The following is a 13,875-nucleotide window of genomic DNA, read 5'->3' as shown; positions in this document are numbered from 1 at the left end:
TTAAACAGATCTTTACCGTAATGGGCTGCCCTGCCTCCTCCCTCTCTTAGAAATTGTTTTTTTTTTTTAAGAGTTTTATTTGTGCAGAACTTCTGCAAATTTCCCCTAGGCAAGAATTTCCACTCCCTGTGTGTACATAGATGTGCTGAACGGCTTGGGTACAGAGAGAGCAATATAACATATCTGCGCAAGTGCAAGGTTTCCTGGGCATCTGTGCACACGCTGGGTTTCCCACACATGTAAAAATAAGAGAAGAGTGAAATCTTTCCTGTGTTTGTGCAGAGATGCCGACGGGCTCTGCCAGGAGTCCATGGGTACATCTGAACATTTGCCATATTGGTGGCATCTGAGGGGGGTGGGGCCTCTAAGGAGGCAGACTTTGCTTCCAGGGAAGTTCCATTTTACGAATTAGGTTTAAATTGGGAAAATACAGCTAAGCAACACCATCAGCATTTCTCACTCTTCTGCTAAAAGAGATTCTCTACACTGTATAATTTTATAATTACATTTTTTATCATAACTTTTAAAAGCTGTATTGTGTGTAAGACAATTAGATCGATTTATTAATGGACTAGAGGCTGTTCACGTTCCTTAGTAAATAGGATGAAGTTGTGTTCATTTAAAATCGAATCATTTGAAGGGGAAATTTAAATAAAACAGGACACTTGCTCACACATGATTAGACATGATTACACGTGATTTAGGGGAAGACCGGTTTACTTCATTCTAGCTCTAATCACAATGCATATGTTCTCTGCCACATGTTCTTTGCACTTGGAGGAGCCCTCCCTCCACCTCATTTGTGTAACTGAATGCAAAAAAAAAAAAAAAAAAACTAACAGTGTATGGGAAGCTTAAGATTTTGAGAGAGATCTAGAAGAGATTCAGACCAAGCTTAATGTCTGAGAACCAGTGTATTTGGGGATATAATCTGCTTATACTAGGGCACTCTCAGGTTTAAAAGTACAGTATTCAGGTTTATTGCAGGATGTATAGCCATAGCATAGATGTATAAAATCTACATATAGAGCAGAAAATACAATACCTTGGCGCACCCAGTTGCCTTCATGGAGTTTGTGTTTTAAAACACTACAGCATTTGTGGAAGCCAGAAACTAACTCATTCCAAGCAATGTAGAGAGTCGTCTGTTGGTCTTCTGCAGCATTGGCAGGGCGTTCAAACAAAGATATCAAAGCTATTGTGAAATAAATAGCCTGGACCTGCAAAAACAGCAAATCATATTACGATAGTCAGAGATAATGAGTTTGATATTCATTTTTACTAATCAAGTTGGCAAAAAATTGCTAAAAATAATTATTCTTACAGAACTGCTACATTCTATAAAGGGAAACGATGCATGTGGTTTTGCACTGAATAACAAGCACATTATAGCAAAAAAAAAAAACCTCCACAGAAGGTGGTTGATCATACACCTAGAGACTGTCAATTGCCTATATTCAATCAGCTTCTTCATTGCAGGGTATAATGGATGTACATTTTGAATAAAGGAAGGAATGCCTAGGGATATTATTTTTAATTTCCAAATAGTATATGGGCAGTCTTTTTTTTACAAACAAGCAAGTTTACATTGGACAAACTTCCATTTTGGGCCACTGGATTAGGCATTTGCTTGTTTTGGGAAAAACAATAGTTGGTAATGGTTAGGATTGTGGAAAGGCCTACAAACATACAAATGTTCCCTGATCAAACTGCTAATGACCAGATCACACAACAATTCTCTTTAGTCTAAGGAATATAGGGGTGGATAGGGTATGGTTAGTATACTGTAACAATAACGTGAACCTCTCTGTTAAAAAGTTTGTTAAGCTAAAGAAAAAGACTATTATTATAGTTATTAATATAGTGTTGGCTATTTATGCAGTACTTTACATACTGTACATTTATATTAGTCCCTGTCCTTAAGGAACTTAGAAATGTAAGGTTCCTACCTCACATGCATACATACACACATACTACAGTCAATACAGTCAATTTAGACAGGAGCCCAGACAATTAACCGACCAGCATGTTATTGGAGTGTGAGAGAGAAGCAAAGGAAACCCAAAAAAAACACAGGGAGAACATGCAAACAGTGTACTGATCGGTATTTGAATTGAGGACCCCAGTGTTGCAAGACAGAAGTGCTCACAACCAAACCACTGTGGTTAGCACCGGAAAGAGTCCTAGACTACCAATCAGCATGTTTTTGGAGTGTGGGAGAAAACCTGAGTACCTACAGGATATCCACACAAGCACAGGGAGAACATGCAAACAGTGTCCTGGCTGGGTTTTTAACTGAGGACCCAGTGCTGCAAGGCAGAAGTGATGACCTCTAAGCCTCTGTGGTTAGCACAGAAAAGAAACTGGTGGGCAGGCATCCTGGTACCTCGCCAAACATAGCTTCTCTCTGTAGCAGCTGCATCACCGGGTTAACTTGCAAAACTAATTTTTGTAGAACGTTACCTGGCCATTAACATCTCCAATTGTCAGAATGGCATTGTTACCATCTTCATGGTCATGCCAGTAGTCCATAGATATTGGTGTACCAGGAAGTCCTTGAAGTTTATATTGACAAAATATGTCCTGCTTGGAGTTCAGATCATAGAAGCATATCTCTTTACTGGTAAAGGCAACTGCAATCTACAAGGTATAAACAAAAGAGAGGTAAGCTTACCTAAACTGAGACTGTAATGTATTGAGCATAAATTATTGTTATTAAATAGTTTATCTTTCTCTCAGAAGGAATGCAGTGTTTTTAATAAATTAGCCAATATTAATTTGTATTGCGAAAGAGCAGTAAAGTGCAATTATTGTGTAGCACTGCAAAGCAGGGAACCAATTCAATGTTGGTAATGGGAAACTCAGGCTAGAATACATTTACAAATAATACATTGAAATAAAGTTTTTTGGAACATTTAACACTTTTTTAAATAAAATTGTTCACAACAAGCCTCAAATGTCTAGGGCATGGGTCTTCAAACTATGGCCCTCCAGTTGTTCAGGAACTACAATTCCCATCATGCCTAGTCATGTCTGTGAATGTCAGAGTTTTACAATGCCTCCTGGGATGTGTAGTTTCACAACAGCTGGAGGGCCGTAGTTTGAGGATCCCTGGTCTAGGGTATTGGTCTGATGATGTCTATGAAGGCAAGGGTCATAGTTTCAGTGGACCCTTAAACCCCTTTCACACCAGGGCGTTTTGCAGGCGCTATAGCGTTAGAAATAGTGCCTGAAAAACGCCCTAAAGAAGCTGCACCATTGTGTGTAGTGTGAAAGCCCCAAGGGCTTTCACACTACAGCGGTGCGCTGGCAGGACATCAGAAAAAAGTCCTGCCAGCAGCTTCTTTGGAGTGGTGAAGGAGCGGTGTGTTTACCGCTCCTCCACCGCTGCTCCCCATTGAAATCAATGGGGCAGCGCTGTATTACCGCCGGCAAAACGCCGCTATTGCGGCGTATTGCCGGCGGTTTTAACCCTTTCGCGGCCACTAGCGGGGGGTAAAAGCTTCCCGCTAGCGGCCGAAATGCGCCGCAAATCCGGCGGTAAAACGCAGCTAAAAATAGCGGCGTTTTACCGCCCACGCTATCTGCGGTGTGGTGTGAAAGGGGTCTTAAATTATTAAATTCCTAGGCATTTGGGGAAGTGACCAGCTGCCAAAGCATGCTATAGAAACATTTTTTTTCCAGGCCAAAACGTTTAAGGCTTCCTCTTTGGTTTATGTAATGTATAGTATTTATGAAAGGGAAGGCGGTAGGATGGGATTTATACTAATGATAGGTTTGACTAAGAAATGTACAGTGTAATAATCTGCCGCTAATAAAGGATCTGCATATAGAGTTCATTTCAACCTCTCTCCTTTAAATCTAAATAAATACAAACATAATATGCCTTCCCATGTATACAGCACATAATGGGGGAGATTTACTAAAACTGGTCAAGCTTTGGTTAACACCAGTTAAGCTTTGACAGTTAAAGCCCGACTTTAGGAAATCTAAAAACTCTACTTTTCAGTGGGGCCACACCCACATTCCAAGGGGTTAACTGGTCATTTATGTCTAGAGGACAGAAAAGCATCCTCGGATCCATTGTCAGATGGTCCATGCATCAATATTGATGATGTCAGGGGAGCTTAGGCCACTGGAATATAGGGGAGAAGAGGCTGCAGGGACTGGTCTAGCAGCATAGCAGCACAGAGAAGCCTGCTGGAGAAGAGGATCGGGTAGGTAAAAGTACTTTACCAAATCCCTTAGACATAAAATAGCAGACTACCCTTGCAATGCAAGTGCAGGCCTCATTCCATGGATGACATTTTGGGTTTCCTGGAGTTCAGCATCAATAGTAGAGGTATACGTAAATATAAGAATTGTAGTTTAAAAGTGAATTCCACTTTTGTTAAAAAAAAATATATAGTATATAAAGTGGCAAATATATATCATCACTTGAGTTCATCTTTAAAAACAACGTAGTAACCTGGAGGCTATTCTGTAAACAGTTGGTATATAGACTGTCCCAAGAAATGTCATTTCTGATTATGTGCTTGGTTCACTGATTTTCTCAGATGCCTGATACAAGTAAAATGTAGGCATTTCATTTTTGGTGAGATGCTCTCTAAGGGTTCATTACTTTTAAAGGGATGCAGACACTGCAACATTCCTCATTAGTGAACTGAATGTCCCTCCCATTCAGGAATCAGTCTTGCAAGAACATAGAGGAACAAATAGCTTTTTATTCTGAAAAGAAAGGCTGAGTTCACACCCAGCTATCATGGCAAAAGACAATGTTTTACCATGCAGGCTAGTGCAGTGTCTGCTCTGACAGGGAGTAATGTAATGAGTGTTTCATCACACTGCCTGTTTTTTATTTCTTCTTTTTTTTTCAACTTTATTTATGTCACTGCACAACAGCATAGTGCATTGCACTGCCATGCAGGGACATATGGTGACATTCAGTTTGGCGCATAACAAATGCAGACATGCTGTATTTTCCACACTGCAATGCACCTTACTGCACCACACATCACACCAGTGTTGTGTTGTGAACAGGACACAAAGAAAATAGGATTTTTATAACAGGTTACCTGTCAAATACTTTTCTTGGAGTACATCATGGGATACAGAGCGTTAAAGAGAAGTTTCCCTTAAAAAAAAATGAAAGTCAGCAGCTAGAAATACTGCAGCTGCTGACTTTTAATAATCGGGCACTTACCTGTCCCAGGGTCCAGCGATGTGGGGCAACGAAGCCCCGCTCATCCGCCACTCCTCTCGGCGGCACCAGCATTGCAACTGTGGGCACCTGGCTGTGGCTTCACAGCCAGGCACCTACTGCGCATGCGCGAGCACCGCAGCACGCCGTGATTGGCCGTGCAGTCATCTGGGACTTGTCACGTGTCCCAGATGACTGACAGGAGGGAAGGGACGGAGCTGAGCCCTTCCTGCGCCAAGGAGAAGTGATGTCAGGAGCCCAGGCACTGAAGGAGGCAGACTACGAGGGACCCCTTAGCAACAGGCATTTAGAGGTGAGTTATAAAAAAAAAATTCCAAATGTTTTTTTTGTTTTTTTAGGAATTGTAAGCATTGTTTTGGTGTGTGGAGCACCACTCTAAGTAATTACTTAATGGGTTATAGGCCACCTTCAGGTGATGGACACTGGTATACCTAATCCAGGAAGTTTACTCCCTATATAACCCCTCCTCCTTCCAGGAGCACATCCGTTTTTGTAGCAAAGCAATATACTTAAATCCCCAAAAAGAGGGGAGGGACCTCTGTGTCCCATGATGTACTCCAAGAAAAGGATTTTACAGGTTAGCTGTTATAAAAATCCTATTTTCTTTATCGTACATGGGACACACAGAGCCTTAAGTGATTACTTAATGGGATGTCCCATAGCAATGCTATTTGAGGGGAGGGAGACACAACCCAGAGTATACCCCCAGACTTGAGGGCCTATGCTGCTGCCTGCAGCACACTGTGCCCAAAGGCAATATCCTCATACCTCCTTACAGCCACCTGATAAAATGTTGTGAATGTATGCACTGAAGACCAAATTGCGGCCTTACAGATCTGAGCCATGGAGGCCTGATGGCGCACTGCCAAAGAAGCACTAACCGCCCTAGTAGAGTGCGCCTTAACTTGAAAAGGGGGAATCTTACCCCTTAAATCATAAATTTGAATTATAATTTGCCAAATTTACTTAGCAACAGTGGATTTCAATGCTGCCTATCCTTTCTTAGGACCCTCTGGCAGAATAAATAAGACATCAGTCTTATGAATCTGAGCAGTTGCCTTTAAGTTATTTTTCACTGCTCTCACAACATCAAGACATGTAGTGACTTCTCTTCCCTGAAACATGGTTTTGGAAAAAACAATAACAGGACAATATCTTGGTTCAGGTGAAAACCTGAGACCACTTCTTGTAAAAAACCTGAAAGAAGGCGTAACACCACTCTGTCCTCATGAAAAATCAAATATTGCTCTTTACAAGAAAGAGCAAACAATTCAAAAAACCCTCCTTGCTGGGGATATAGCAAGCAAAAATACCAACTTCTTTGTCAGAAGGACTAGGGGAATATGTTGTATCGGTCAAAACTAAGTTCAAGTCCTAAGGGTTCAAGGGAGGTTTAATGGGCGGATTAAGCCGCATCACACCTTGCATAAAACCTCGGAATAAAGAATGTGTAGCAAGCGGTCTTTGAAATAAGAAAGATAAAGCTGAGACTTAGCCTTTAATAGTACCCAAGGCCAATTTAATTTCTACCCCTAATTGTAGAAAGGCAGGAATTCTGCCTATGATAAATCTCCAAGGGTTCCATCCCTTGGACTCACACTAGGAAACATAAGCCCTCCAGACTCTATAATATATAGTTCTGGAAGTTGGCTTCCTTGCATTAATCAGGGTAGAGATAACTGATCTGGAAAGCCCACGTTTCTTCAGAATGTGGGTTTCAATAGCCAGGCCATTAAATTTAGAGACCTTTAGGTAGGATGGAATATTGGTCCCTGTGAGAGCAGAACTGGCCGTAGTGGGAGGGACCATGGGCCCTCCACTGCCATCTTTACGATTTCTGCATGCCATGACCTTTTAGGCCATGCTGGTGCTACCAGAATTACCGGATTTCTTTCCAGCTTGATCCTGCAAAGAAGTCGAGGCAGCAACTGATTGGGGGGGATGCATAGACCAATGAGAACTGATCCCACTGGATCACCAACGTATCCTTTACACATGAGAGTGGATCCCTTGTTCTGGCCACAAAGTTGACTAACTTCATGTTGAACCTGGACGCTCGAAGATCTATGTTCCTAGTCCCCCATCTTTGGCAAACAGCCCGAAATATGTTGGGTTAAGAGACCATTCCCCCGGGCATAACTGCTGCCAATTATCTACTTTTCGGGAATGAAGACTGCTGATAGGGACAGCACATTCCTTTCTGCCCAAGTTAGAATATGGTTCACCTCTCTCTGCGCTGAGAGACTCTTGGTGCCCCCTTGGTGATTGTTATAGGCCACAGGCATTATCAGATTGGATCCTGACAGGACAATCCCGTAACCTGAAAGTCCAGGCCTTTAGAGCCAGATGCACTGCCCCGAATCGCTAGGATATTGATGGGCAAGGTTCTTGCAGTTCTTGACCAATATCCCTGGACAGTTGTCTTTTCTAGTACTGCTCCCCAGCCTGAAAGGCTGGCATCCGTCGTTACCACTTTCCAAATGACTGGTCTGAAGGATTTCCCTTTAAGCATATTCTGGGTTAGTAACCACCAAGTGATGCTTTGGGACACTCTTGGGGACAGCCAAATTGGCAAGTCTAAAGCTTGAATTGTTTTGTTCCAAGTAGATAGGATACTGTTTTGCAACAGTCTTGAATAGAACTGGGCATAGGGAACTGCTTCAAATGAAGCCACCATGGTTCCTAGCAACCTCATGCAAAGGCGAATGGAGGGATTGCCATTTGACATGACCATCCACACCAGCTCTCTTATGGAATTGATCTTTGCCTGAGGCAAGAGCACCTTTCCTGGACTGTATCTATGATCAGACCCAAGTACCCAAGCCTTTTTAGTGGTATTTAAGGAAAATTTCTCTAGGTTGAGAATCCAACCCAAACTTTCCAGATAATTGGCTGTAATGCGTACACTTTGCGCTAAACAAGCCATGATTGGTCTATTAACAATAGATTGTCTAGGTACACTACGACTGTTATGCCCTGTGCCCTTAACCTGGCTTAGAGGTGGGGCCAGCACTTTAGTGAACACCTGAGGTGCTATGGCTAGCCCAAAGGGCAGGGCTACAAACTGGAAATGCTTACGTAAGGGCTCCTGCGCTGTATATAGAATGAAAAAATATAACACCTGACTGGATGCTGCACACACCTTATGAGTTAAACACTCTCATATAGATATAAAACTGATATTAGAAAATTGATGTTGCGCTCCCGCAAAGAGGTGAAGAAAAAGGAGTGTCCCACGGGAATATATCCTTATTTAGACAGTGTGAAAAACTAAATAAATTGATAGACCAAGAGAACAATCGATATGTAAACCAAAAAAATAAAAAATTGTCACTCATACAATAGTGTAAAAACCAGTGATCAAAAAAATAAAGTGCTAATGTGCAAATTCAGGACAGATGGGTCATCTCCGCGGTAACGCTGGGGTACAAGCTGGAATTTCAGGACTTTCCACCATCTCGTTTACTGAGGTCAAGCGTTCCCAAAGATTCAGAGAAAAGACAATCTCTGTTTCAGGCACTAGACTGATTAATATCTTAAGGGGTGATTATACAGATCCCCACAAAAGAGCAAGGTTTGAGGTTTTATTCAAATCTTTTTATGGTACCAAAAGGAAATGGAGATGTCAGACACATTCTAGATCTAAAAATTTGAAATCAGTTCCTGAAGATCCGCTCCTTTCGCATGGAGACGATCGGGTCAGTAGTTTCTATCCTTCTAGGAGGAGAACTGCTGGCATCTATCGACATGAGGGATGCATATCTGCATGTGCCTATATTTCCCGCTCACCAAAAGTTTCTGTGGTTCAAGTTAAAACAGCAGCATTTCCAGTTTGATATTAGAAAATTTATGTTGCTCTCCCACAAAGTGGTGAAGAAAAAGGAGTGTCCCACGGGAATATATCCTTATTTAGACAGTGTGAAAAACTAGTAAAAGATATTAAGATAAAGTGCTCAAGTGCATAAAATATCTCTATAGCAAAAAATAAATAAATTACTGAAGTGCATAAAAATGTCGCTATAAAATAAATAAATTGATAGACCAAGAGAACAATCGATATGTAAACCAAAAAAAATAAAAAATTGTCACTCATACAATAGTGTAAAAACCAGTGATCAAAAAAATAAAGTGCTAATGTGCATGCTGTATCACTTATAGCAAGAAAACATCAATATGTAAACCAGTGGTGCTATTGTTCAAAGTGACAAATATGATAGTCGAAGAAGTGGATAATGCAGTGGAAGTGTCACAGAACACAATGAAGCTGTATAGTGAAACAGTGAATTTGTGGTGCGATAATCTCTCCACTAGGGATGAGCTTCGAATTCGAGTCGAACTCATGTTCGACTCGAACATTGCCTGTTCGCCTGTTCAGCGAACAGTGAACAATTTGGGCTGGTCGCAGCAAATTCTGTACAAGTCTATGGGAGAAATTGAAAGTGCTAATTTTAAAGGCTAATATGCAAGTTACTGTCCTAAAAAGTGTTTGGGGACCTGGGTCCTGCCCCAGGGGACATGGATCAATGCAAAAAAAAGTTTTAAAAACTGCAGTTTTTTCAAGAGCAGTGATTTTAATAATGATAAAAGTGAAACAATAAAAGTGTAATATTCCTTTAAATTTCATACCTGGGGGGTGTCTATAGTATGCCTGTGAAGGGGCGCATGTTTCCTGTACTTAGAACTCTCCCTGCGCAAAGTGTCATTTGTGCAGGAAAAAAAGTCTTTTAAAATCACTTGCGGCTATATTGTCGGCTCCCGTAATACAGAGAACACTCAATGAGTGTTCTCTGTATTAGCCGACAATTCATTCATTGATAAAAAAAAAAAAAGCGTGGGGGTTCCCATAAATTCAATTACCAGGCCCTTCAGGTCTGGTATGGATATTAAGGGGAACCCCGTGTCAAAAAAAAATAAAAAATTGACGTGGGGGTCCCCCTAAATATCCATACCAGACCCTTTATCCGAGCACGCAACCTGGCAGGCCGCAGGAAAAGGGGGGGAAGAAAGAGCGCCCCCCCTCCTGAACTGTACCACATGCCCTCAACATTGGGAGGATGCTTTGGGGGTCTGTGACCCCTCAAAGCACCATGTCCCCATGTTGATGTGGAGAAGGGCCTCATCCCCACAACCCTGAGCGGTGGTTGTGGGGGTCTGCGGGCGGAGGGGCTTATCAGAATCTGGAAGCCCCCTTTAACAAGGGCACCTCCAGAACCCGGCCCCCCCCGTTTGAAATAGTAAGGGGTACAAAAGTACCCCTACCATTTCACAAAGAAAGTGTAAAAATTGTTAAATAAGACAAACACACTTTTGAAAAATTCCTTTATTAAAAAAAAAAAAAAAAAGATTCCAGCGGTGCTAATCCAATCTTGCTATCCAGCGATGGATTATCATATCCAGCGAGGGGGGATCTCTCAGTCCAGCGCTGTCCATACATCCGTCTTCTGTCTCCACTGCGGAGACACTGCGGGGATCCCAGCGCTGACGTTTCTTATATTAGGGGGTGGGGCCACCCGTCACCTGACCCCGCCCCTTCTGACGCTGGTGAGGGGAGCCAGGGATTCCCTAATGACGTATGGGTGACCCCACCCCCTCTGATGTAACGGAAACCTGCGTTACATCAGAGGGGGCGGGGTCCCCCATACATCACTGGGGAACCCCATAGCTTTCCTCACCAGCGTCAGAGGGGGCGGGGTCAGGTGACGGGTGGCCCCCCCTCCTAATATAAGAAACGTTAGTGCTGGGATCCCCGCAGTGTCTCCGCAGTGGAGAAAGAAGACGGATGTATGGACAGTGCTGGACTGAGAGATCCCCCGTCGCTGGATATGATCATCCATCGCTGGATTGGATTAGCACCGCTGGAATCTTTTTTTTTTTTTTCTTTTTTTTCAACAGTTGAAGTTACGGGAAGTGACGTAATGCGTAGGATACCGGAAGTGACGTCTACACCCGAGCGGTACGCTCATAGTCTGTTTACTGTGCGATTTACATCTGACATTGTGTGAGTAGTTTGAATCTTTTTAAACAAATTGACAACTTTTAATCTACTACACTATGGTGGGTCTAAGTCCTTGTACACACGGACATTCTGACAACCAAATACGTTGGATTTTGTCCGACGGATTTTGTCCAATGCATTTTGTCCAAAACTGTTGCATACACACGGTCGGACAAAGTTGTCGGAAAATCTGATTGTACATAACGTGATGATGTTATTTCGTTACGACGGGACTACGTTCAGGCTAGTAGCCAATAGCTTTGGTCTAGAAATTTGATCTGAGCATGCGTGGCACTTTGTCCGTCGGAGTAGGCTACACATGATCGGAGTATGTCCGATTGGAGCATTTTGGCAGAAAATTTTACGGACAAGTTGGAAAACTTGGTCCGTCGGATACTCCGATGGAAACAGTCCGATGGAGACCACACACAGTCGGATTATCCGACAAAACGGTCCGATAGGACACATTCCGTCGGAATCTCCGACCGTGTGTACAAGGGTTTACATTTAACCTTTGAGTGCCCATGCTGATTTTATCCATGGATTAACCCTTATGGACGGTGGTGACGCTATAGAAGTCTGAAGCTCTCCCCTTGACCCCCTGTGCTCTTCTCAGAGGCTATATACGCTGTATACCTTACAGCAGTAAGGTAATTACTCAGTGTGCCTAGTGAACACGCGGATATCACTTGAGTGGAGAGATTATCGCACCACGAATTCACTGTTCCCCTATACAGCTTCATTGTGTTCTGTGACACTTCCACTGCATTATCCACTTCTTGGACTATCATATTTGTCACTTTGAACAATAGCACCACTGGTTTACATATTGATGTTTTCTTGCTATAAGCGATACAGCATGCACATTAGCACTTTATTTTTTTGATCACTGGTTTTTACACTATTGTATGAGTGACAATTTTTTTATTTATTTTTTTTTGGTTTACATATCGATTGTTCTCTTGGTCTATCAATTTATTTATTTTATAGTGACATTTTTATGCACTTCAGTCATTTATTTATTTCTTGCTATAGAGATATTTTATGCACTTGAGCACTTTATCTTAATATCTTTTACTAGTTTTTCACACTGTCTAAATAAGGATATATTCCCGTGGGACACTCCTTTTTCTTCACCACTTTGTGGGAGCGCAACATAAATTTTCTAATATCAAACTGGAAATGCTGCTGTTTTAACTTGAACCACAGAAACTTTTGGTGAGCGGGAAATATAGGCACATGCAGATATGCATCCCTCATGTCGATAGATGCCAGCAGTTCTCCTCCTAGAAGGATAGAAACTACTGACCCGATCGTCTCCATGCGAAAGGAGCGGATCTTCAGGAACTGATTTCGATTTTTTAGATCTAGAATGTGTCTGACATCTCCATTTCCTTTTGGTACCATAAAAAGATTTGAATAAAACCTCAAACCTTGCTCTTTTGTGGGGATCTGTATAATCACCCCTTAAGATATTAATCAGTCTAGTGCCTGAAACAGAGATTGTATTTTCTCTGAATCTTTGGGAACGCTTGACCTCAGTAAACGAGATGGTGGAAAGTCCCGAAATTCCAGCGTTACCGCGGAGATGACCCATCTGTCCTGAATTTCCTTTTTCCAGACTTCTGAAAAACCGCACAAGTCTTCCCCCCACCTTGGTGAGGGGGGTTGCCTCTTCATGATGAGGCTTTAGGATTCTGCTTTGCAGGGTTCCGACCCCAGGACCTCTTTTGAGCCTGGGTCTGACCCTGAGGTTTTCTTCTAGAGTCTGAGGGCTGAGGCCGTCGCCACTGCCTAGAGGTAGAAACCCCTGGCTTAGGGGAAAGAGCTTGTTTAACCACTTGCTTACTGGGCACTTTAACCCCCCCCTCCTGTCCAGACGAATTTTCAGCTTTCAGCGCTTATGCACTTTGAATGACAATTGATGCGGTCATACAACACTGTACCCAAATTACATTTTTATCATTTTTTTCCCACAAATAGAGCTTTCTTTTGGTGGTATTTGATCACCTCTGTTGTTATTTTTTTGTTTAAAAAAAAAAATATTTAAAAAAAAAAAATTATTTTATATTTTGTCATAAAATTTTGCAAACAGGTAATTTTTCTCCTTCATTGATGTACGCTGATGAGGCTGCACTGATGGTCACGGATGGGCTGCACTGATAGGCGGCACTGGTGGGCATTGATAGGGCGGCACTGGTGGGCACTGATAGGCGGCACTGAGAGGTGGCACTGATGGTTGGAATTGAAGGGCATTGATAGGTGGCATTGGTGGGCACTGAGAAGTGGCACTAATAGGTGATACTGATAGCTGGCAGTGATGGGCACTGATGGGTGGCAGTGATGGGCACTGATAGGTTAAACTGAAAGGCAGCACTGCTAGGTGGCACTGATGAGGCACTGATTGGCACCACTGGTGGGCATTGATAGGTGGCACTTGTGGGCATTGATAGGTGGCACTCATGGGCATTGATAGGTGGCAGTGGTGGGCACTGTGGGCAATGGCAGGTGGCACTTGCAGGCATGGGGGAGGAGACAGATGTGCTTCCTTCCTCTTCGGGACCAATGACCCTTGAGCATAAGCCAGTGATTGGCTCTATTTTCTCAGAGCTTTTGTTTACATGCGTGATCAGCTGTCATTGGCTGACAGCTGATCACG

The 13,875-nt window shown here is 42.6% G+C and overlaps 1 protein-coding gene across 4 annotated transcripts in view; it reads right to left on the bottom strand.

Annotated features, from left to right (window-relative positions):
- Positions 1–13,875, bottom strand: part of WDR49 (WD repeat domain 49) — a 217,065-nt gene that overhangs the window by 182,372 nt on the left and 20,818 nt on the right. For 3 of the 4 annotated variants that reach the window (XM_077488031.1, XM_077488034.1, XM_077488032.1), the window contains 2 exons: positions 2,464–2,640; positions 1,046–1,220 (listed from right to left, as the gene is read on the bottom strand). In XM_077488031.1, coding sequence (XP_077344157.1) covers positions 1,046–1,220; positions 2,464–2,640 — 352 coding nt within the window. The remainder of the gene's footprint in view (positions 1–1,045; positions 1,221–2,463; positions 2,641–13,875) is intronic. The other variant, XM_077488033.1, reaches the window with a different exon arrangement.

This window comes from Lithobates pipiens, unplaced genomic scaffold (assembly GCF_037356315.1).
Source record: "Lithobates pipiens isolate NorthernLeopardFrog02 unplaced genomic scaffold, aLitPip1_a1.2 Scaffold_18, whole genome shotgun sequence".
NCBI lineage: Eukaryota > Metazoa > Chordata > Amphibia > Anura > Ranidae > Lithobates > Lithobates pipiens.
This window is presented reverse-complemented; position numbering and strand designations above follow the sequence as displayed.